The 22,466-nt window shown below is 39.7% G+C and overlaps 3 protein-coding genes across 3 annotated transcripts in view; 1 reads left to right on the top strand and 2 right to left on the bottom strand.

Moving 5' to 3' along the window:
* Positions 1-6,396, top strand: part of extl3 (exostosin like glycosyltransferase 3) — a 31,317-nt gene extending 24,921 nt beyond the window's left edge. The window contains exons 5-6 of the mRNA XM_005803102.2: positions 86-214; positions 3,509-6,396. Coding sequence (XP_005803159.2) covers positions 86-214; positions 3,509-3,718 — 339 coding nt within the window. The 3' untranslated portion in view covers positions 3,719-6,396. The remainder of the gene's footprint in view (positions 1-85; positions 215-3,508) is intronic.
* Positions 4,210-16,781, bottom strand: LOC102226494 (synaptotagmin-14-like). The gene is made up of 8 exons (XM_005803145.3): positions 16,722-16,781; positions 14,766-15,752; positions 14,449-14,583; positions 12,958-13,211; positions 12,032-12,469; positions 11,754-11,934; positions 10,967-11,023; positions 4,210-10,109 (listed from the first exon to the last, which is right to left on the bottom strand). Exons 2-8 carry the CDS (start codon positions 15,694-15,696, stop codon positions 9,793-9,795), a joined length of 2,313 nt encoding a protein of 770 aa, XP_005803202.2. The 5' UTR covers positions 15,697-15,752; positions 16,722-16,781; the 3' UTR covers positions 4,210-9,792.
* Positions 15,759-22,456, bottom strand: LOC111611365 (synaptotagmin-14-like). Its single transcript, XM_023347616.1, has 3 exons — positions 22,414-22,456; positions 19,715-19,762; positions 15,759-16,868 (listed from the first exon to the last, which is right to left on the bottom strand). Exons 1-3 carry the CDS (start codon positions 22,424-22,426, stop codon positions 16,690-16,692), a joined length of 240 nt encoding a protein of 79 aa, XP_023203384.1. The 5' UTR covers positions 22,427-22,456; the 3' UTR covers positions 15,759-16,689.
* Positions 22,457-22,466: the final 10 nt, after the last annotated feature.

Genomic DNA, 22,466 nt, shown 5'->3' with positions numbered 1-22,466 from the left:
ATAAATAAATCATACGCTGTAGAGTTTAATACAGCCATGTTGCTGACAGATTTTCCCTGCGTGGTTTTTTTTTTTGTCCTTGTAGTACTACGCCTACCTGTACTCTTACGTGATGCCCCAGGCCATCAGGGACATGGTGGACGAGTACATAAACTGCGAGGACATTGCCATGAACTTTCTGGTGTCTCACATAACCCGCAAACCTCCAATCAAGGTCAGAAACGGCATGCTCCGTCCTCACTCTTCAAGTTTCTGTTTCTCCCCCTGGGTTAAATGTATTTTTATTTTTCTCTATTTAGACTCTCCATTACTCAAACTGGCATATCCAATATTACCCGCATAAAAAAAAAAAAGTTTAACTCAAAAACAAGCTCACGTCGGTGGGTTATGCTTGCTTTTTCTGTTCTGGATTTTTATTGGAAGGACGTTCAGCGCTGCACAGCATGTTTATGCCTAGGCAAATAATTACGGCAATCAAGTCATGGAAGCTGCTGGAGCCTGTGGTTTTAAAGTTATGCCTGATTTATCGGAGTGGGGATATTCCGCAGGGAATTAAAGCCGTCTTTGGTGGAGGGAGGATGTTTTATGACAGCACTTCACTGAAGAGTAAACCCTTTGAATATTGAATTTGGATTCAAATCTGTCATCCTTATGGCTGAGGGAATATATTTCCCTTCTTCTACACCCAATAGGACAAATAAGATTGGAAATTAAATTGCTGTTTTTTATTGCACCGCTGGTGAGAAATTGGCAACATTCAAACCTGAATGTTTTGCGAGTTTTTTTTCTTTCATAATTGAAATCTTAAATGGGCAGCATGTCTGCACAGCAGCAGATTTACCACAGTCATTTTTAAACAGCGTGTCCTTATTTTTCATGCAGTGGTAGACAGAAACAGGCTTTCCCCCCTCTCAGCTGCAGACTGATGTTTTTCGCTTCAATGCATTGTAAGATTTCAGCCGCTTGCTGCTTGATTAGCCAACATTTGTTCCTTCTGTCTGGAAGACGCGCCGTCTCAAGCGGACTTTGAAATTGCTCTAGAGAATTTCCTAGAATGGACTTTAAATGGGCATTTGATGGCTTTGTGTGATGCAATGTTCTCACAACTGAGGCTAAAACAAAGCTTTAATCCAATTTTTCTTTCTTCATCAGCCTTGCTGATAGACCTAAATGAAACTTTAAGTAGCATCGACTCTGCGGCAACATTTCAAGAGTTTAGCATCCTGTCAATAGTACTTTCTAAATTAAATATTTAGTGTTAGATGGTTGCAGAACAGAACAATGCTTTCCTTAAATGATTAATCTGGTATTAAGACCTGAACAAAGTGATGGCGATAGAATTTGTTTTAAACTTAGACAGACTGCTTCACAAACTACAAAATACAACTAAATTGTTATTGATTAAAGCTTTAAAATCCAAATAAAACTTTCTCTCGCATCATACCATTAAAACGACACACATTAACATGATGTGTGATAATCTGTGTCTCTACAAGTTAGAGACCCAGTGCGATATTTCCTTTTAAACATCTGCTATGAGAGTTAAAATGTTCAGCTAGTTCCTCTTGAGCTTGTTCAGTTTCATAAAATATACATATATATTTTACCGTTTTTTATCTTTTTTCTTTTAAGTGCACAAATAATTCCTTGTGCAAGGAAATATGCTCTGTGCCAAAGTCTTCCAGACCGAGAAAATTGCCACCACTCAACACTTAAATCTGTTTTTAACACTTGGGAGGCTTTGACTTGTTTCTCTTATGTCTCTAACAAGCACTGTTCTTGAAATATGTTCAGACCTCAAAACCACTTCCAGCAGTACAGTGTTGCTTTGTGTGCTGCATCACTTACTAGAATTGAGAGTTTTGAAGCCACTTGGAAGAACAGAAAGCTGCTTTTTGCTGCGCTAAAAGAAGAGAAGTCTGCATTTGTAGAGGTTTAAACATGACTTTTCCTGACTTTTTCTAATGATCGCTTAACAAACTTGTTATTTCTGTCGACCTCGTTAAAATTGATCCTGGACTGATTTTTTTTTTCTTCTACGTTTTTGCATGTTGTTCTTGGTCTTGTTCCTATTTCTGTTTTATTTTGAAGAATCTAGAATTTTTTTAGCCTTGGCATATTGAATTTCCTGCCTTTTATCACCTGTTTAACTTTTGCTATCAATAATTCAAACATTTCGATTTGTTGTTCATAAACTTCTCTACAGTGTAGATAAAATATTTGCATCTCCTGAACTTTTCATATTTTATTACATCACAACCATCACACAGCAAAATGTTTTTGGTGAATTTTATGTGAAGGATCAGCATATAGTAGTGACATATTGTGAAACAGAAGGAAATTACTTACTGATTTTCTACTCTTTTGATGAAGGATGAGGTTGTGGAGAAGTCCAAGTCCAGGGTTATGTAAGAAAACATTATTCCAGGGAAGAACGAGTACCAGTCAGACCAAAACTAATATGTCTAAAATTTTTCAATCAGGTGAATGATGTGATATCAGCCACAGTCTTTGATTCCACAATCTCACCTGCATGTTTTGAAAGCAGATTACGTCTGTAATCCATATTCTCTGGTTTAAATAAAGGATAAAATGATCTCTTTTAGAGATCTGAAAACTGATGTGAACAGATGATGAGCTTCAGCTCTTTTCAAAGAAAAATAGATATTAACCTCAACATTTAGATGTGTAAAGCTGGTGGAAACATATTCCTAGAGAGCTGAAGCTGTAGTTGCACTAAAGGGTGGTGTTATGTTTTGACTCCGTTTTAAGATTTTTACTGATGAAACCTTTTAGAAAGTATATTTTATTTCCACTTTGTAATAATGCACTACTTTGTCTTGGTTAATCCATAAAATCTACATAAAATGCATAGAAATTTGGGGCGTGCCGTGGTGGCGTAGCGGTTAGCGCGACCCGTATTTGGAGGCCTTGAGTCCTCGACGCGGCCGTCACGGGTTCGACTCCCGGACCCGACTACATTTGCCGCATCTCTTCCCCCCTCTCCTTCCCTGTTTCCTGTCAGCCTACTATCATATAAGGGACACTAGAGCCCACAAAAGACCCCCTGGAGGGGTAAAAAAAAATGCATAGAAGTTTGACTGTAAAGTGAGAAATTCCAAAGTTGTGAAAACTTTATGTATTACCTTCTGCTGCTTGTCTTATTGGCATTTAATCCATCCTTTCTCTTCAGACCCTGTGTATTTTTGTTTGTGCCCATTTAGGCATGCCATTACTCAAACTGGCACTTTCAATATTGCACACACACAATTATGAATTACAAAAAGGCAGATCGAATCGGCGCTTTACGCTTGAGTTTTCTCCAGAATTTCACTTGGAAGGACATTTATTACTAGACGGCATGTTTACGACAGACCAACGTCGTAAATCTACACACTCCTTCACTACAAGAGGGCCTTCAGCAACAGTTAGCGGTGTGTTTTGCAGACTGCCAAATTGCCTTTCAAAGTGAAAAACTGCGACTTTACAGTCCCTCTGTTTATTTCAGGTAACTTCCCGCTGGACGTTCCGCTGTCCCGGCTGCCCTCAGGCCCTCTCACACGACGACTCGCACTTCCACGAGCGCCACAAATGCATCAACTTCTTTGTCAAGGTGTATGGTTACATGCCGCTGCTATACACGCAGTTCAGAGTGGACTCTGTGCTGTTTAAGACTCGTTTGCCCCACGATAAGACAAAGTGCTTCAAATTCATCTAGCCGGGGGTCGGGCATCTTCGCAGACGGACAGAAGGGAGAGATTGACAGACTGAAACATCCACTGCAGGTAGTGATGAAGACTGACGGCTGGACTGCAGCATAAACAAGCAGGAGGAAGCTTTTGGGCCCAGATTTTGTGGAGGTGGATCGAACGTTTAACCTTAACCAGCTGGAAATTCAGAGAGTGTAGGTCGAGAGAAACCACTGCCGAGAATTGAAGCCTTTTCAGCGGACGTCACTTCTTGTTTTTTTACACGCCTTTTCAATCATGTTCAGTCATCAACCACTAGTTACAGAAGATATTTGCACCTCTTACCTGCCTGCCACGGAAAAGCAGGCAGACTTACAGTGTACAGAAACTCTTCACTCCTCCTGATGGTGGAGCTGCAGAAGTAACGGACAGAATTATGGCTTCAGCTGAGAGCAATTCAGTTGAAAACTGTTCTTCAAACTCAAGCACTGATGATCAAACGTATTTTATTGGACTGTTCTTTTTTTTTTTTTTTTTTTTAAATGTCGTTCAAATGTGCAAATTTACATCTAGTGGAAACTTTGAGACCTCCCTGCCTTTTGGGAAATCAAAATGACAACAGCTCAGTCCAATCATGTCTTAGCAGCGTTGCGTCCTCCAGAGGGAATTCACTTTAGCGGTCACCATAATGCCTCAAATGTGTCAATAAAACCAACCATCATGCTGTCCAACTCGAATCATTTTTAATGAAGTGATATTAACCAAATGGCTGAAAATTATCAGTATCACAAAAATTAACAGGCAGTTTCAGTAGAATGTATTATGGATGCAGTTGGAGGTCTATACAACTGTAGTCAGAGATTTATATACACTCATCAGCATAAATCCCATATTAATGGGTAAAAATATTACATTTCTGTGATTATTAAATGCAATAATTTGTTGAGCAAGTTTCAATTTATTTTGGATTATTTATTTTTTCGTTTACACATTATTTTCTGATTAAGTTTATACTTTAACAACTGTCCTTTCATCCATCAGCATGATCCACACACAACGCAGGCTGGATGTTTGACCTCTGACCACGGTAGAATGGGTAAAGTTCCGGTTTGAATGTGCTGATGTTGGACCGTGCAGTTGTTGCTGTTCAGAACCCTCTCACTTGATGTTAAGCTGAGTTTGCTATAGACCATGATGCTGACATTCCAGCATGTTGTTGTGTGTGATTGAGGCTTAGTGGTTCTTGAACATCCTTCCGAGTTTCCTTTCTTCTGATAGTTCTGACCCAAACCGCGAAAACATGAACACAGTTTTGTGTTTCAACGGTACAATACCAAACCAGATCAAACATGCTGTTGAAGGCTTGCATTATTTTTTCTGCCCTCTACCCTGATTAGTGTTCCTAGGCAGACTTTGGTTTGATTTGAGTTTTTTTTTTAGGTATTTATAAGTATGGAGAAATAATTTTCTTTCCAGACTTTAATCTCTATACCATTGTCTGATGACATGTTATTTCTTCTGCCTTCAGTCCCCAGTTTGTTTTACATGTACTTCCTTTGTCGCTTGCTCCCTCACTTCCCTGAGCACTTCGTTATTTCCTTCCTCGAGTAAAATTTTTCCCGTTATTCTTTCCTGGTGGAAAAGTTTAAACTTTCACATAGGAACTGTATAGGAACCCTTACAATTAATGTGAATATAGTGCTTTAAGCTGTTTCAGTGAGGGGAAACAAACCGATTATAAAATAATCTCCATTAATTCTGCTATGAAGAGTTGTCCAATATTCAGCCAGGATCTTGTCAGAAGCTTTGGGGTGTAAATGTAGATATTTAAGCGAAACTTATGCAGCAATTTTTTTTATGCATTACTGAAGTTGCAAGGGCAAAAAACCATCCCTTCCAGATGTTCAAACTGCATCATTAAAATATTCAAATTAATGTCCATCATGTCCATGAGGAGTGTATGTAAACTTCTGACTATAATGTGCACTTGGGTCATTAAATCTGAAACTACAGGCAACAGTTTTTCTTCCTCCGTCAAATTGTGACAAATTTCCCCCCTACTAGCACATTCAGATCTCACTAATTAATTTTGTTTTGTCTCATGGAGGAGCAAGGGTAATGATCTGAGAGAAGAAATGGTCCAAAACAACAACTCGTTGATCTGGCCTCTAAAGATACTTAATGTGCTCCCGTTTTCTTTGCTACCCTTTGTGTGCTTGTACTGAGCTGGTAAAATGAGGCCTGTTCCCAGAGTTGGGAAAGCTTGAATGTCGAATGTCATCACCGTGTAGCAAGTCCTGCCTTTGCAGCACAGATCTGGAGCACATCTCATGTAGATAGTAACTTTTTACATCTGTTCTCTTTACCTTTGCTTGATGAATGTTTCTTTTTATGTTTGTTTTTCTTTGTTTTGTTTTTTTTCTTTTGCCAAATGGGTACGATGTCTGCAGCATACATTTGCAAGGTGCTCACTAAAGGGATGCAGAACGGTACAACCCTCATCAAACCACTGAAGCCTAACCCATCATGTATTGTAAATCCAAAGTTTCTCGTTATTTGACTGTCAGTTAATTTTCTGTAATCTTAATATAAAACTCGGAGGAGCAAAAAAAAAAAAAAGAAAATAGAAGCTCAAATTGGTGTTCTTTCCCAGCATTTGTACTCTGTGAGGATGCTTTTATGGAACTTTCACAACATTGTGTATATTTATTAATGATGTTATTAAAAAGGCTGTTTTTAAACTTGATAAGACATACAATAAAACCATAATGTTGTGGTTGCTTGTTCCTGATCACTCAGATCCCAACCTAAAAGAGACATCCCATTAATGTTGCTGCCAATGAAAGCCTTGTGATGCCTCTGACTCGAGGGCCAAATATATGGAATCAGGCCTGTTTTACTTAGACAAAATTGGAGTCGGTTTTTATTAGGCGTGTTGTAAAACGACCAAAAAATGCATTTCCTTATTCCCCTGCTATTACAAGCAGCCTGGCCCCTGTTCCAGGATATTTGTAATTATCTTTCGACTCTGACCAAGTCCTAAGGGCTCAGTTTGGGTCAGCATTTCTCCCTCCGTTTCCCCCCCCCTTCAAGCGTCAGTGGCACAACTAGTTTTCTGTGGCTTGAAGCAGAATCAATCTAAAAGGCTGCAGTCACCCTGCAAGGTGTAAATATTGATGAAAATATGCGCTCCTTGGTCTGGCTCCAGCCACCTGCACCGCTGCTTGTGCTGTCAGACTGATGACAGCGTCAGACATGCCATTCAAAGGCCAGATGAATGGGAATAAAAACTTGTCTAATAAAAAATGTTCTTGACTCATGTCCTCATTTTCATGTCTACTGACGTCTTTTGACTCTGGCAAAGGGATTCCTACCTCTTGAATTTTAGTACATTTTGTCACCTTATAGCCACAAACATTTTTTTTTTTCTTTTTCTGAAACAGACCGACACAAAGCAGCATACGGCTGTGAATGTAAAATGATTCTCGGGTTTTCAACGTTTTTACAAGAAATAAATCTGGAAGTTTTGTTGTCCATATGTTTTCAGCTCCCTCTGAATCCATACTTTGTATAACATTTTTGCTGAGCAGTTTTCAAGCTGTGGCACAGATTCTCAATTAGGTTTAGGTCAGTACTTTGTCTCGGGTCACAGCATGTTCATTCATTTGTAACTTTGGCCATCTGTCCAGAGTTGTTGTCCTGCTGGAACGGGAATCCTCTCTACAGTTCCAGATCTTTGCCTCCACTAACAGGTTTTCTTCCACAGTCGCTCTGTATTTACTTTCCCATCAGTTCTGACCGACTTTCCTGCCACTCTGGAGGAACAGCGCTCCCACACCATGATGCTGCCACCACGGCTCTTCACATTGGGCATTAAAAGTCTTTATCTGCCCAGTGTTTTTCTTGGTTTTCATGATTCTGTTTGTTGAATAATTTTTGTAGCAAACCCTCTGAACAGCTGGACTATTTACCAATTAGGAGATTCCTGGATTTTATTTATGTGTGTCAGAGTACATGTGGTTGAGTACAAACTCACTTTTTTTTTCTTCTTTTGTAAAAAAAAAACCCGTTGGAAACCATTTATCGTTTTTGTCTCCGCAAATTTGCGCCTCATTGTTTTGGTCTATCATACGAAACCTGAAATAAATAAATTAAAATTTGATACAAACTGACAATTTGGGTACAAACACTTTTGCAACACAGTATATCTATTTCAATGAGCAAAATTTACTGAAAACATTTCTTCAAAATTGCAAAAAGCTTCAGCTGGAAATTTTTCCCTTCGTCCCAGTTCCTACTAAGGCACTGAAGGTTTTACTCAATTTTCCGTGTCTGGTCCAGTATGGAATAAAGTAACTTCGCATTGAAAACACATTAGCAACTCCAAAACATAAGTTTTTCTCCAAACTCTTGTTTTCATTTTTTAGTCACTGACACGACCTTAAAAATGCTCACCCTTTAAACTGGACGCGAGTGTTAGTTTAGATGCCAAACAAAGCCCTGACACTTCGATTTTTGGGGGGAAATTTTATCAACAAAAAATATCAAACTATTAATAAAAGAACTCAAGTTTAATATGAAATAATCCAGTCCAGATTTGACAATCTCCATGTGCCATGGACTTTGAAACATGTTTTCTAATCTACTGAAGATGCCAAAAGAAGAAGGAAAAAAAACAGTGGAATGATTTCATTTTTACACTCAATTTCTTAATAAAAGAAATAAAAAATGAACTGTTAGAAACTCTGGATGTGTTCTTCGTTAATTTGAAATGAATACCACTGATGAGGTGTGACCGCAGCACGCTTCGACAGAACGAGAGCCGAGCGGGCAGCCCACGCCTCTGGAGCCGAGCCAGCTGGTGGAGGGATGGGTGTGACTCTGGAGTTTTCATTTGTCCTCAGGGGAGAGAATTTTTTTTTCTTCCCCAACTCACAGCTGCTCTCACAGATCAGCATTTTAACATACAGGTAGAACCTTATACTGCTCCTGCCAAATATTTCTTCAGCCTTGATGAAACGTCACATTTTCAATTACACTGGTATGGGGGAGGGGGGAGTAATATGATTCTTCTGTCTTTAACTCTGCTTTTTCTTTATTCCTCGCTCCAGCCCAGGAAGCACAGCTGAGGTTGCCATCGGTGCTGCCCTCGCAGTTTATTGGGACTGTGCGGTCTTTTGCATACTCCTCCTCGGCCCGGCGTGATGCGCCGTGTTTCTACATGAACGAACATGGCAGAGCTGTCAGAAGGCTGAACGGCGAAACAGGCTCAAGTCTGCGTCACACAGGAAGGGAAGCTGTCCTTCAGTGCAGACGGCATGCAGAGCTGTCTGTGTCCAATCCCGTAAGAGACTCGGCAAGCACAGGGAAGAAGTGCACCCTTCCTGCATCATATGCATAGTGTTTCAGAGTTATGCAAATGATTTTTTTTAAAATATAAAATTCATGAAAGATAATTCTCCAAAAATCATTAAAAAAAAATCCCGGAGCAAACCAACTAATTTATCTTGCATAATGCCGTGTGCATGTAAACATATCGTAAAAAGAACAGCTCGTAAGCATAAGTTGCAGCATGTTGCAGGACTCTTGTAACAGTCCACTCTTCGCATCCTCTTTTGTCAGTGCTGGAGAAATGTCTGGTATGCTGGTGATAGCTGAAGCCCAGAAAAAAAATTGGAAGGAGTCTTGCCGGTCCGGCACCAAACTCTGTGGTCCGAAATTCAAAGGCTGAAGCCGTCTGGACGTGTTGTGTCATGTTGGTCCTGTAAACACTTGGTGTGCATGCGCATTTTGCTGTGAAAATAATTTCTTAATATTAAACAAATTGTTTTTACTTATGAATTACAGTGTCAGTTGTTTTTTTTTTTAACAGTGTGTCGTTCAAAAGGCTGGAGTCGGAGGTGTGAATCCTTCCCCGTGTAGTCAGCCCTGTGACAGGTTACAGGGCAGCCATGCAGTCTGGCAGTGAGGACCGGGAAGCTTCTTCCACCCTCACACCTGAATGCACCGCACACAAGGACACTCGTACGCAGAAGGTGTTTCCTGCTCTTCCAGAGCTTTGGATGCTCTTTACGGTTGCTCATAAATCCTCATAAAGCGTCTCCTAGGTGTCAGTCAGAGTGTGCCAGTGGCAAACCTGCTGCCCCTCTGCCTCCCTCATCTCTGTCCAGTGGGATTGCTGCTCCTCGGTGGTGCTGCTGTGGCCCAAGGAGACCCAGCCCAGCCTCTCCCTGGGCCTCATGCTGCTCCGCCTGCAGAACACGGACACCACCAACGACACCTCGGACAGCTGGAAGAGCGCCACCTGGAAGACAAACGTCTCCTTGTAGGTGGGGTTGGGCTGGCCGCGGCACACGGCCGTCTTGCGTTTGGACATCTCTTTGCCCTTGGAGTCCAGCATGGTCAGTTTAACGTAGGTGTCTGGAAGGAGAGACGCGCGGAAGATCAGGGATGGAGTGCCATCAAGTGGTTAAAATTAGGCACTGCAACAGACATTTTAATAAGTGTACGTAAAGTGCTAATAAAAAGTATCCACCCCCTTGGATGTTTTACTATTTTTTTAATTGCTTTTACAAATCAATAATCATCAACAGTTTTGCTTCTATAACCAGAAAATATACAAAAACATTTCTAATGCCAAAGTGAAAACTAGTTTCTGCAAAATAAAGACAAATTGTTGCTAGTAATCTCCCAACGAGGCGAGTAGAGATCAACTGAGAGCTGTTGGTAGTTACAGCATCTAAAATATTATCCTAAACACTCTACTTTTTTTTCTAATTCTGTCAAAAATGTGCACTTTTGAACTGTTGACATGTAGGCACTTTTTGTCATTTTAAGACAAAATAACTGTTCATAACACTGTATAGAAATAAATAACCAATATATCTTTTGAGATCCATATACACCGGCTTAATAAAAATAGAATTTCACATTTTTGTTTCCCTTTGTCAGATTTACCACTGTCCTTTTAAGTTATTTTATATTAATTTGTTGTTACACTTGGCTGTGACAATTTCATTTAAACAGAATGAGAGTGAAACATAGCATTATATATATAATTCGATTCTTTAAATCAAGTCAAAGAAAATGACTGAGGCCAGGAAACTGAAACGTCAATTGTTTGTTTTTTTGTTTGTTTGTTTGCTTTCTTTGTTCAGAAATAATTATTTCAGTTTGAAGAATGCAGATTGACCTGCTGGATCATAGGAAAAGTTTTAAACTTCTAGACTCATACACGCTACATTTATTTAGTTGGCAAAAGGTGACTGTTGCCTTACCTCTCATGATATACAGCTGTCCCCCTACGAAGTGTTTCACACAACAAAACAGACCGTCTGAAAGTGGAATCACCCCACGGCACACAGGAGAAAGGAAAGAAGAAAGATGATAAACTTAATGAATGTGATGTTCACCAGAGAGCAGGCCTCCGTTGCAACTTGCATGTCTAACTGATTATTAAGTATTTTTGATCGCTGTGTAGAGAAGTAAAATTTGTGAAGATGAATCTTTCTGGGAGTTAAATGCATCTCCTTTCCAAAAGCAGTTACACAGCCTGCAACATCAAAAGAAGTCACTAATGTTTTATTTCCCAGATTAGTATTTATTTCTGTCCAGAGTTGGATTCAGCCATTTCTCTGGCACATCCCAGAATTCTCCAAGGGATTAACATTAAATATTTGGGTTCCTTAAATGTGAATAGTATTCATCCTTTTCCATCTGGAATGTGAAACTTGCTCCCGAGACAGCATTTTTAATGAAGGAATCAATAATTCTGCAGGAGAGAATTTGACAAATGCAACAACTGTAACGCTTTGTAAAGGATGAGGTGGACCTCACCAAAACTAGAATTAAAATGCTAAGTCAATATAGGTTTGTAGTTTTAAATTATGCGCTGTTGTATTCTACATTTCCACTGTAATTTGACCTTTTTCTCCTCGTAGCAGCCAGTTTGAAAGACAGCTATTGTAGCAAAAGAAAAGTGAAATTGCAGTAATAGAAAATTCACAGCAAGCCAGAACTAAATTCAAGAGAGAAGGGCTTCCACATTATAGCTTTAGTACTTACTGACAGGTTTATCAGAAGCTGCAGTTTTGAAGTGGCTTCCTTGTATAACCTCAGCAGAAAGCTGCCCTGTGGCAACGTTATAAATGAGACCCAGGAGGATCTCTGGCAGCGATGAGTCTTCGGTGGAGCGGTAGGACAAAGCACCTGCGCTACGAGACACACTTACAAGAGAGCCACAACCCTGGCATGATAGAAAAAAACAAAACGGAATCATCAAGTTATGCAGCTTCATGTGAAGTCAGCATACAGGAGGGTAAAATTTCACAAGATGTTCTCACTGTAAGTTCAGAGCCAGGCTCCAGGGTGACGGGCAGAGCGATCTTCCCCTGCAAGTTCAGCTTAGTCAGGTAGAACACCTTCTCTCCCAGGACCTTCTCCTTTTTCATCCGTCGGATGCTGTACAGGCGGAAGCAAACCGCGTAGTCCCCCAGGGCCTCCTGTTCCACCCGGGAAAACCTGAATGTTTCTGTGAAAACGGGACACGGACCCTTCTGCACGCCCGTTTTGGCCCGCTGCTTCTTGGTGGGGAGCAGGACCAGGTGGACCTGCCAGGCGATGTTGCCCGTCTGTTTCAGAGCGGGGATGTCGGTGGCGGCCGTCACCGTGACGGCCAACCACTGCTCAGAAGAATCGTATTCGAAGGCGACGTCCAGCGTGCCGTATTGTGCGATGGGCTCTGGCTCGTAGGCCGAAGGAAGCCGGAGACCAGAACCATCCTAAAAACATCAAAAACAGAGGGGTTACATTCACGTTCTAGTACTGACTGGTAAAGTAAACATTAACTCTTTGCCAATGATAACCACTTAAATAATAATAGTAAAAAAAACCCCCTAAGATTAGGAGTGGGCATTTGTAAACACAGTTGAACAAAAATCTCAGTCTCTCAATATTCAAACTTATAGCGACTTGTAGCAGTAAATGTAGTAAAAGGTGGCTCTCTGAAAAGCACACTGTACATTTCAGAGGAAAAGAAATTAAATCCTTGTACTAATTTCTTTCTATTTAGCAATCATCAACTACTTTGTGTTGTTATTTCAAATACAAGATTAAAGGACTATGAACTTCTGCAAGATATTGTAACTTACTGACATAACGTGATGGTGTATAACAGTTTTATACTCTTCCTTTTCACAGAGTATTTGATGTTAAACCATTACGAAAGTTTATTGATTCATTAGCTGAAATAATGAGAATCAGAACCAACCTCTGGGCTCAAGACAGCAGTGCTGTCACTGGGAATGTCCTCCTCACAGCCTTTGTTGAGGTAACTCTCGGTGTCCTGCTCCATGCTGGCCTCGCTGGAGCAGCGAGGGCTGTCGGATTGCTGCGGGGACGGCGGCCTCCGGACTTCTCGTTCTGAGCGTGAGGACTTGCGTGTCCCCGAGCTCACGTGTTGGTACGGTGGAGGCTGGAGCTCAGTTAAAGAGGAATCTCTCTTTATCCTCTGAATGCTGGCAGCTGGAGTCACAACAGAGACGAAGAGGGACAAAGACGAAGTAACATGAGATGGACTCACTGTTATTTGAGACTTACTGCGCTATGCAGAAACTTTCATTAGGTGTCCTTTGGACTCCATGGTTGAATGACTGACAGAATCAAAATTAAATCCAAAAATGTTTTGCCCACAGAGTTACTGTTTGGGTTTGCTGCCAGCTGTCTTAAGTCACTCGTGCTTTTTCTCAGCTAACTCAGCAGATTTAATGCTTTTTTGCAATTTTGCTTATCTTATTGATGACTTATCTATTTTTCTATTCCCATCTTTTGAACTAAATATTTATCACCATTAACACCACCTCCTATAACACAATGTGGATGTAAAGACTACATTTGTAAAGTTTGATATTTTAGATTTTGAATAGAAAGCATTAATGTTTACTCTAAATGATCTTTCCTGTCCTTTGAGTTTTCTGTATTCATTACCAGCTGCCATCTGGGTGACAGTTAGCTTAGCTTAGCACAGCATTAAAACCTTTTAGCTAAAGAATAAGCACTTTATGAACCAGTAATGCTAATTTGATTCATACTATCTTTATTGTGTATTCAGCCAACAGGATGTATGTGTAATTCAGCAGATAAATAGCAGGTAAATAATCTTAAACCTGAGCTAGACTCTAAAATAAAATACCTACAGAGGCTTACTAATGTCTTCTGGGAATTATATATCGTAATAAACAAAACAAAAACAAAATTCTGAAAAGTTATTTTTGATTTTTGGTTTTGAAGTTTTTTAGTGAATTTCGTCAGAACTGCAGGCCAAAGCTTAACCCGCATCATGTGTTATATATTGGCATATTTATTTTTAATTCAACCATGCATCTTAAATTAAGTAATTAAAAGCATAAATTTGTGTTTACCTGTCCTGTCATAGAAAATTAGTTTTACTTGTAGATGCTTGGAAAAATATGGCAAATATTAGTAACCATAATACTAATTATACCAGTAATTACTGGTATAATTACTGATATCAGTAATTATACTACGGTACAACAGTAATTATGCTATGATAATCTGTAATTACTGACTGTATTTTCTTTGTTATCTGGGATGTTTCTTAAGAACAACTATTCCTCATGTCTTTAAATTATTCTGAACGGGCCATGTGCCACCTTTAGAATTTAAATACATATGTTTTCTTACCATACTGGTTCAAATAGATGTTGCATAACTAGAGAGAAGACCATATGTGCAGTCTCACCCTGTTCGCTGGAGGCCTCACTGCTGTATCCTCCCTGCTCACTGGACTGTTTGCCTTTACTCCATGCAGACGTTATGTTCTGCTGGGTCACACCCTCCGGGCTTTTTTCCTCTTCGCTGTTTGATACAACTCCATCTGTACAGGACATATGGGCACTTTAGTTCAAGCATTGCATTTATCTCTTCAGTAATGGTGAATGCAATTCTTAAAGAGGCAAGAAGAAGACACAGAAGAAGACAACACTCCAAAAAGGTAAGAGTGGAAACTTGAGGAGAGATCCAGATTTTGGTGTTCACACAGAAGCAGCTCACTCTGACCTTGGTTTCCTTTCTTTTTCTTCTTGCTTTTCTTGCTTCTGTCTTTCTTCTTCTCCACATCTAAGTCTTCCTGAGGTTTCTTTGAACTCTCTTTGTCCTTTTTCTTATCCGACTTCCTCTTTTTGACTTTAGAAGATGACCTAGATGGCTCATCCTCTTCCTCATTGTCTGCTTCTCTCTCCTGCCCCTCTTCGGCTTCTCCGTCTTTTTCCTCCTCCTGTTTTGATGTCTTTGTTTCTATTTCTCTATCAGCTAAGTAAGAAGTTTTATCACAGTCATCACTTTTTTGCTGAGCAGATATGGGATCTTCACTCTCATTTGTCTTCCTTTCTCGTCCTTCTCTGTCATCTATCTTTTCAGAAGTTTCATCTTCCTCTTCCTTCCCTCCTTCGTTGGCTTCCTCTCTGTTTCTTTTGGTTTCTGCTTCTTTCTCCAGCTGCCTCTCTCTCCTCTCCTTTCTCCTCTGCTCTCGTTTTTCCTGCATCTCCTTTTCCTCCTTCTTCCTCATCTCTTCTTCTGCCAGCTCGGCCTCCGTCTTTTTAACTCGCCAGCATCCGTCCCTCCATTCCCACTCCAGTTGACTCTGGGAGTTCTGCCCTTCCGTTGTGTCACTGTTTTGGTTGTTTCTTGAACCAGTCTGGCCAGCGTCTGAGTTTCTCTGCATTTGCCACATGCTTTTATTTCCGGCCCTTCCCTCTTGCGAGCCGGAGGCCTGAGCAGCATCCTGGCTCCTGCTGTTTTCCCCCTCCTCCTCCTCCTCCTGCACCTTGTTGATGATCGTAGTAACCTGCTCGGTGAGCTGGTCGCTGACAGCATATGTGGCATCGCTGACTGCGTTGGCCAGATCATCCACACGACTGGTGACAGAGTCCAGGATGGAAGAAATGTTGACAGACGGCAGGGTCGGCTGGAAGCTCTTGAAGAAGGCCATCTCTCAGTCGGGGGATTCTATTACACGCCGACCACGAGATTACCTCATCAGAAGCACTGACACAGACATGTGGTGGTTAGCAGGGTGTGATGCCATCATCATGCATTCAACAGCTTGTTGATAATAGATAGCCTACACTGGGTAAATGTTTGCTGCTTAGCTGTGAAACTGAATTTTAAGAAAATTCACATTATCTAAGTTCTCCTTAATATAAATTGGGCTCTACATATAAGTCCGCTTTCAGTGTTTTTGTTTCATTGTTTTTAATATTTTAAAGTACCAAGCACTGGGCCACTTTTAGTCCTGTTATGCTTGTGTTTATGTCAAGTTTCCTGTTTGTTAAGAAAGCTGGCTCACCTCACTGTAACCAAATCTACCCAATGGCATAAAGGAAGTTGATTAGTTAATTGATGCCAGGCTTTTGTGTTATGAACAAATGAGGCCATGATAAATAATTTCCTAAATGTTTTCACCTTTTATGGGAGAAATAAAAGGTTAATTCAATTGAAAGCCAAACTAAACCATAAAGAGTTTGGTGTTGATAAAAAAAAAAAACTACAATAGCCATGTGGTTCTGGTGTGCAACCTTTAAACTAATTTGTTGATGTAGACTTTGTTTGCCAAATTTATGTGACTTTGAGTACAATTCTTGCCCACAACTCTCTTCAAAATTACCCCAAAGTTAAGATTTGGTTTTGGAGTCTGGGTGGAGACGTTAAATTTTCTTCAGGTGAAGCTACTCGTTTGTTGATTTTAGTTTATGTGTTTCTTTGAAAGAAAATACTTCTGTCTTGCAAACACTATAGTCTTATAAATAATACAGAAGACTGTTTTGTTGTTGACCAGTTCACTTCTGGTATTTTAATTCATTTTAGAGGTTTTGCAAAGTCACTGCTCTTCTGTATTTTCTCCAGGTATAGCAGACTATCTTTGCAACTGTAAATCCCCCACGCTGTGAGCATTTTTGTAACCAATAACTGAGAGCATTTCTGCTCATATGGCCAGTCTGTAAATGTGTTGAGTACCTTGGTGGGGGTTCTTTTGTCCATTGAGATGTGACAGATTGTCGGGACTCTGCACAGACAGTTTGTTGCTGAGGTAAAGAAAAAACAGAGCCATCAACGCCACGAAGGCTGCAATGGAAGACAAAACACCCAGTAGTTCAGGAGAAACTGGGGAAGAGAAGAGGAGAACAGACAAGAAAAAGAGAAAGACAACAAGAAAAAAAAATTAGAAAAATGCAACACTGCAGTAAAAAAATGTACACCAAATTGTTTTAAAGAAGCGGAAAATCTTCTTAGAGCTGAGCAATAATAAAACACAAACTTGAGTTACTGTAAGAACAATCACCTATTGATAATTTATTATTTCAAAAAGTAAACAGCTCACACTGAAATAAGTCTAAACTTTTCAGTCAAAATGGTGAGCATTAGCTGCTGTGAGTTGAATCAACCATTATTCCTCTTAGGCAGACATAAGCCGCGGCGGTGTATGTAGGCCATCCACACTTCATGTAACCAAGCAGGCAGCCCTGTGCTATTTTTACTAGAGTCTCAAAGGAGCAGTATCTAACAGAAAAGTAGATTCAGTAAAGCCCGAAAAATCAGATTGGACCATCATTTAGGAGACTGTCGGGCAAATTAGCTGCAGTCTGAGCAGCGTTCTTAACCGTTAAAAAGAAAGAACAGTTAGTAAGAAAAATACTTTTTAGACTAAATTTATAATAAGAAGTGTTATTTTGTTTAGTTTTTGAAATATATTGAGATATGTAGCTTAAACTCACACCGACACATTTTAATAATTAAGCAGAGAAATTATATCAGGGCTTTTGACTTCTTTATTTAAACTCTTCAGGTAGAGTATGGAACTATATTGCAGGATTAATGGACAAAAACCTTGGAGCCAATGACAATGGTGTATTTTTGATTATTTTCACTGCTGAAAATGCTTTATTCCAGAATTAATTTGCCTAAATGACAGAAGTGTCTCTGCAGTGGATGTTTCGGTCAGTAGTTCACCTACATTTGCTGCTGCATCTTTATAATTCAGTTTCTTGACTCAGGAAACTAAAATGAGATTTATTTCTATGAAGTGAAAATAGGTAAGAACAAAATAGTTGCATGTTTGCGTGAAATGGATCAACAAATTAGTGACGGATTGAATTGACCCTAAGACAATTCAGAGCTTTAAGAATTGTTGCAATTTGTCCTTGGAAAACACCCTCTCTCCCCCTGCACACACACACACACGCACTACACGCCGATCACACACACCTGTAATATGAAAATCCGTAATGAGTTCAGTTTTTAATGTATTAAGTTAAAATGACTGGCTTTAACTTTTTACACCTTTTTGACTTTTTTCTGCTTCCTACAAAATCCTGCCAAGGATCCTGGAACTGATTTCAGTAAAAATAGTCTCAGTTGAGGACGTTTCTAAAATGCCTTTGAAGAATGAACACCAAATTATCCTTTGCACCTGCCTTTGTGCATGTCATGTTATCCCATATAGTCACGCTAAATGCGTTTTCATAAATGCAAGCTTTGTTTTAAATCACTCTGACCGCGCAACATGAGCTTTGTGCCTTAGGTGCACACACACACACACACACACTAGACAGCATTTTACCAGATTTTGTTGAAAATGTAGTATATAATTAAAATAAAATATTTCATTTAACACTTAAGACAAATTACTTCCAGTCAAACCCACAAATACTCAAATAGAGCATTTAACATGTTGCTTATGCTTCCCAGCGTTGCTGATTAAAATAACTTACGAAGCCTGGTTAAAATAAACAGTTATGTTAGATCTGTAGTGATCTTCCTTAACTGCAGTGAAAGTGAACTAAACTTGGCATGGACAGACTTTTCTCACCATAGCAACAGGAAAGACACTGTTTCAGCTTTTTCAAGTAGTACAGCATGCCTGCTGCACTCTGCCAAAAATGATCAATCCCCAATCATAAAGAGTGGCAAAACACAAGTTAGGTAATAAAGCGACAGTCTTACCTTATAACCGCAATTGTGTTATAATCCAGATATAGCTTGTATCTTAAAATAAAGGCATCCACCTCTGAGGTAACCACGCATGTAATAAATCCCTCACACTTAATCAGATCCAGTGGTTTTAAGGTTCACGTGTCAACTCTCACTGTCGATTGAGCCAGCATGACCTCTGCAGCGGTGGGCACATCAGCCGTCTGTTAAAAACTTCCAGCTTATGGCACTGGCGCTAAAGAGATGTGATGACGCTTCATACATCACTCTGCTTTGTAAATTTTAACAACAGCTGAATAATTCAGAGGCCTGGGGTAACCTGAAGCGTTCATCGATGTACACTTGAAAGCGGAGGAGTTTATATGATCCCCAACATCTCTTTTGCCAGCAGAGGTGATGCCCCTCTTTCCTTCATAAGTGTTTGTGTTCAATTTGTTTTTGACCTGACAAAGTAAACAAGGAAAACCGAGCTAAATTAGTCTGTGAACTGAGGTTTAACTTAGGACTCTGAGCTCAGCCTCAGGATTCAATCAGCTTGCTTCTCCAGCTAATGACTCCTGCAAGCTGTCTAACAAACGTGAAAACGCAGCCACCGAAGCGTTCTGAAATGAATAATGCCCTCAGAGGAATGTGAGCTCGTCTCAGCGAGAATGAAAACAAGGGAGTGTAATTAATCTGTCAGATTTCTGTAAAGTTAAATTTAAAAATAAATATAGGTTGAAGTCTTTGGAGCAGAGGATGATGCAGTTTAAGGAGCGTGGCTGTTTAGAATACGGAAGCATTGCTTACACATGGACACCTGGAACGAAACAAAACCTACATGCTGAATAAATCATACACACACAGCTGCCTTCTTTCGCTGAGGCGAACCAAAACTTGACACGGCATACATAATTCACTGAAACACTGTATTCTGAGGACAGTAAAAAAAAAAAATCTACATTTATTTACAGTAAAATGTTGTAAATAAACGAGGATGTTAAAAAACTTGGTAAAGGTTTTAGAAGACATGGTCTTACCTCGTCTAGCACAGATGAGTTCATGGGCACCACAGTTTCTCCCCCCTCCTGGAATACACAGAAATAAAAAAAAAGCTAAAGAAACAGGATTACTGATTGAACTGTCAAAACATGTACTTTATTCCCTAGCTGAACGATTTTTTTTATTAATCCAAAATAATATTTAAAGACTTATATTCAATGTACTGCACCTAAAATAACCCTGCCAAGGATCCTGGGAATGATTTTAATGTCATTACAACTTTGCAATCAAACCACCTAAAAAATGTATGTACTTTATATGAATAAAATATATTTCAGCAAGCTGAAACTTGTTTTAGAAATCCATGGATGCAGCTGGGATATCATTATTCAATGTGTTGTTGTTGTCTCCTTCTGAAACTGTTTAAAAACAGTAGAATACTGATTTTCTCTTTCCATTTTTATAGCATTTAACAATATGCAGTTCATAGTAAATAAGCTTAAACACCACTCTTTAAATCTTACCCAGTGGTATGTAATTTAATCTCCAGTTCAATCTGTCCACCATGGATTCTTTTTCAAAACGTTTTGTGATTTAAGCCTCATAACTCACACCTGCTACATATACTATTTGTCGCACTTCTCAGAAAATGATACACAATGCAGGGAGTTGTCAAACGGTTTTACATGAAGATATATGCTTTACAAAAATAATATTTAGTGAATGGAGGGGTTTGGACCCAAATACTGACCCCTTCTGGATATATCCAGGAATGTCAATAATTGTATTTGATAAACTGCAATTATTCACAAAATTTTACTTGTTCCTTTACCAGCTAGTGTTCCTTTAACTACGAAGTTCATATTTAGTTAGTGTTAAGAATATTAAATTGTTTAGGGTTTCTGTAGTATTACTTTTGCCTGACATTCAGTGAACACTTTTTTTTATTTTTTATTTGGACAATCCCAAAAAGAAATGGAAGTTTTAATTATCAGACCTCTGGACTTATACTCTTGCCAGCCAGAATGAATTCTTGCCAGCAGTGAGTATATCTTAAGTCAAAGTTAAGGCTCTCTTCTCTCATTTGTTGAATTTGAGAAAGTAGTCCAAGCTTGTGAGACTGCAACAAAACAGTTTGGCCTTATTTGCACTATTTAGTGTCATAACTATTTGTTTTAAAATCATTTACGTAGTCTTTTACAGTTGCAGACTACACAAAGGTCACTGAGGTTAGATAAGCCAACAAGTAGATTAAAGTGCTGCACATGTGCATATACAATTCACTTTGTAGTCTTGAACCTTATGACATTTGGCACATTCAAAGCCCAGCAAGAGCTTGTTGTTATGTATTTATTGCATTTAACCAAACTGAGGTATGAGGGTTTTTTTTTTCTTTTACAAATATTTAATGTTATTTCTGTTATTAAAATTATTCACAAGCAGTGGTGTTTTTTCATATTTGCCACATGGGCACTTGCCCAGGGTGGCATTAGCAAGGGAACACATGAGAAACGTGTCAGACCAGAATGTTTGCTCTGCTAGCGCTTGGCCCTGGTTCTGCACTCAACTTAACAAAGTGTACGTATTGTCAGAGTAGGCTATTCCTTCCTTGTACTCACTTAATTAAAAAGAAACCAATCCAGAAAATCTAAATACTGCACCAAGTGGCAGAAATACTCAAAACAGAAATTTAGTAAAACACAAGAGAACATCACAAAATAAATACTCAATTTTTGTAGCCTAAGAGTGAAAATGTGCTTTCTTTTAGGTAATTCTACATGTCTTCATTTACTATGCAACATGTGAAAGATATGTATCCACTTTACGGTATATATTTTAGAGATATTCAGTCTATTTCACTCCTCTTCCAACGGGATTGTGGCTCAAACCTTAATTAGTCAACTCACATTACCCTCTTATTTGTAAAGCTTCCTAGGCTTTACAAAGTGGTAGGGGGCTCCGGTTCACCCGGGCGCCAATCACGCAAGAACCACCCCTGTTAACATCCTTCGGACTAAAGTGTGTACTCAAAGCAAAAGAGCAATGAATGGACTATCGAAGAACAATGTTGTCTTTCTAAAGGTGTGACACTGCTGGCAGGTCGTCATTAAACTCATCCAACATGCACGCATGGCCACACGTGACATTAATACTGTTCAGCCGCTGAATTTCAGTCACAGAAGACCTCTTCGTCACCACGCTGGTACTCACTATAAACACTAAGTGTTGATAAAAGGAGCTAAACGGCACACACAGTCATGAAATAGAGTGATTTTAAACTAACAGCGTTGTTTTCTGGGGGGACGAGATCCCATCTCATTCATCCGCAGAGCGGTCTCGTTGTAACAGCAGCTTAACATTATATATTTAAATTATTCTCTATTTGTGGTTGTGTCTTGGACAAACGTTTTCCTAATGTATTTTTTTTTTTACTTGTGACACCGGAGAGCCCCCACGGAACTGTCTCCATCTCTGTTTACATGTCGCATTACTTCACGTGAGCATCCCACAAACGGATCACAACCGTCCTGCATCACCAAAGTGTCCGCATCTCTCAGCATCATTCGTCCCGCGCTGCTACAGCCGCCCGCGCGCCCCGGCTCTGCGGTGTCTCTCTTGCCGCGTGGATCAAGAGGGAGACCGGCCGCAGAAATAATCGGACTCGATCATCTATAGAGAAGATTCTGTTTCATAGTAAAGTTTAACATGAGGGCTGGTACCTGAGAGGCAGACTTACCGTCAATCGCCATGATGCTCCGTCCCGGACTCTACCAACCAACTGCTGGGTGG

This window comes from Xiphophorus maculatus, chromosome 15, assembly GCF_002775205.1.
Source record: "Xiphophorus maculatus strain JP 163 A chromosome 15, X_maculatus-5.0-male, whole genome shotgun sequence".
Classification (NCBI taxonomy): Eukaryota; Metazoa; Chordata; class Actinopteri; order Cyprinodontiformes; family Poeciliidae; genus Xiphophorus; species Xiphophorus maculatus.
This window is presented reverse-complemented; position numbering and strand designations above follow the sequence as displayed.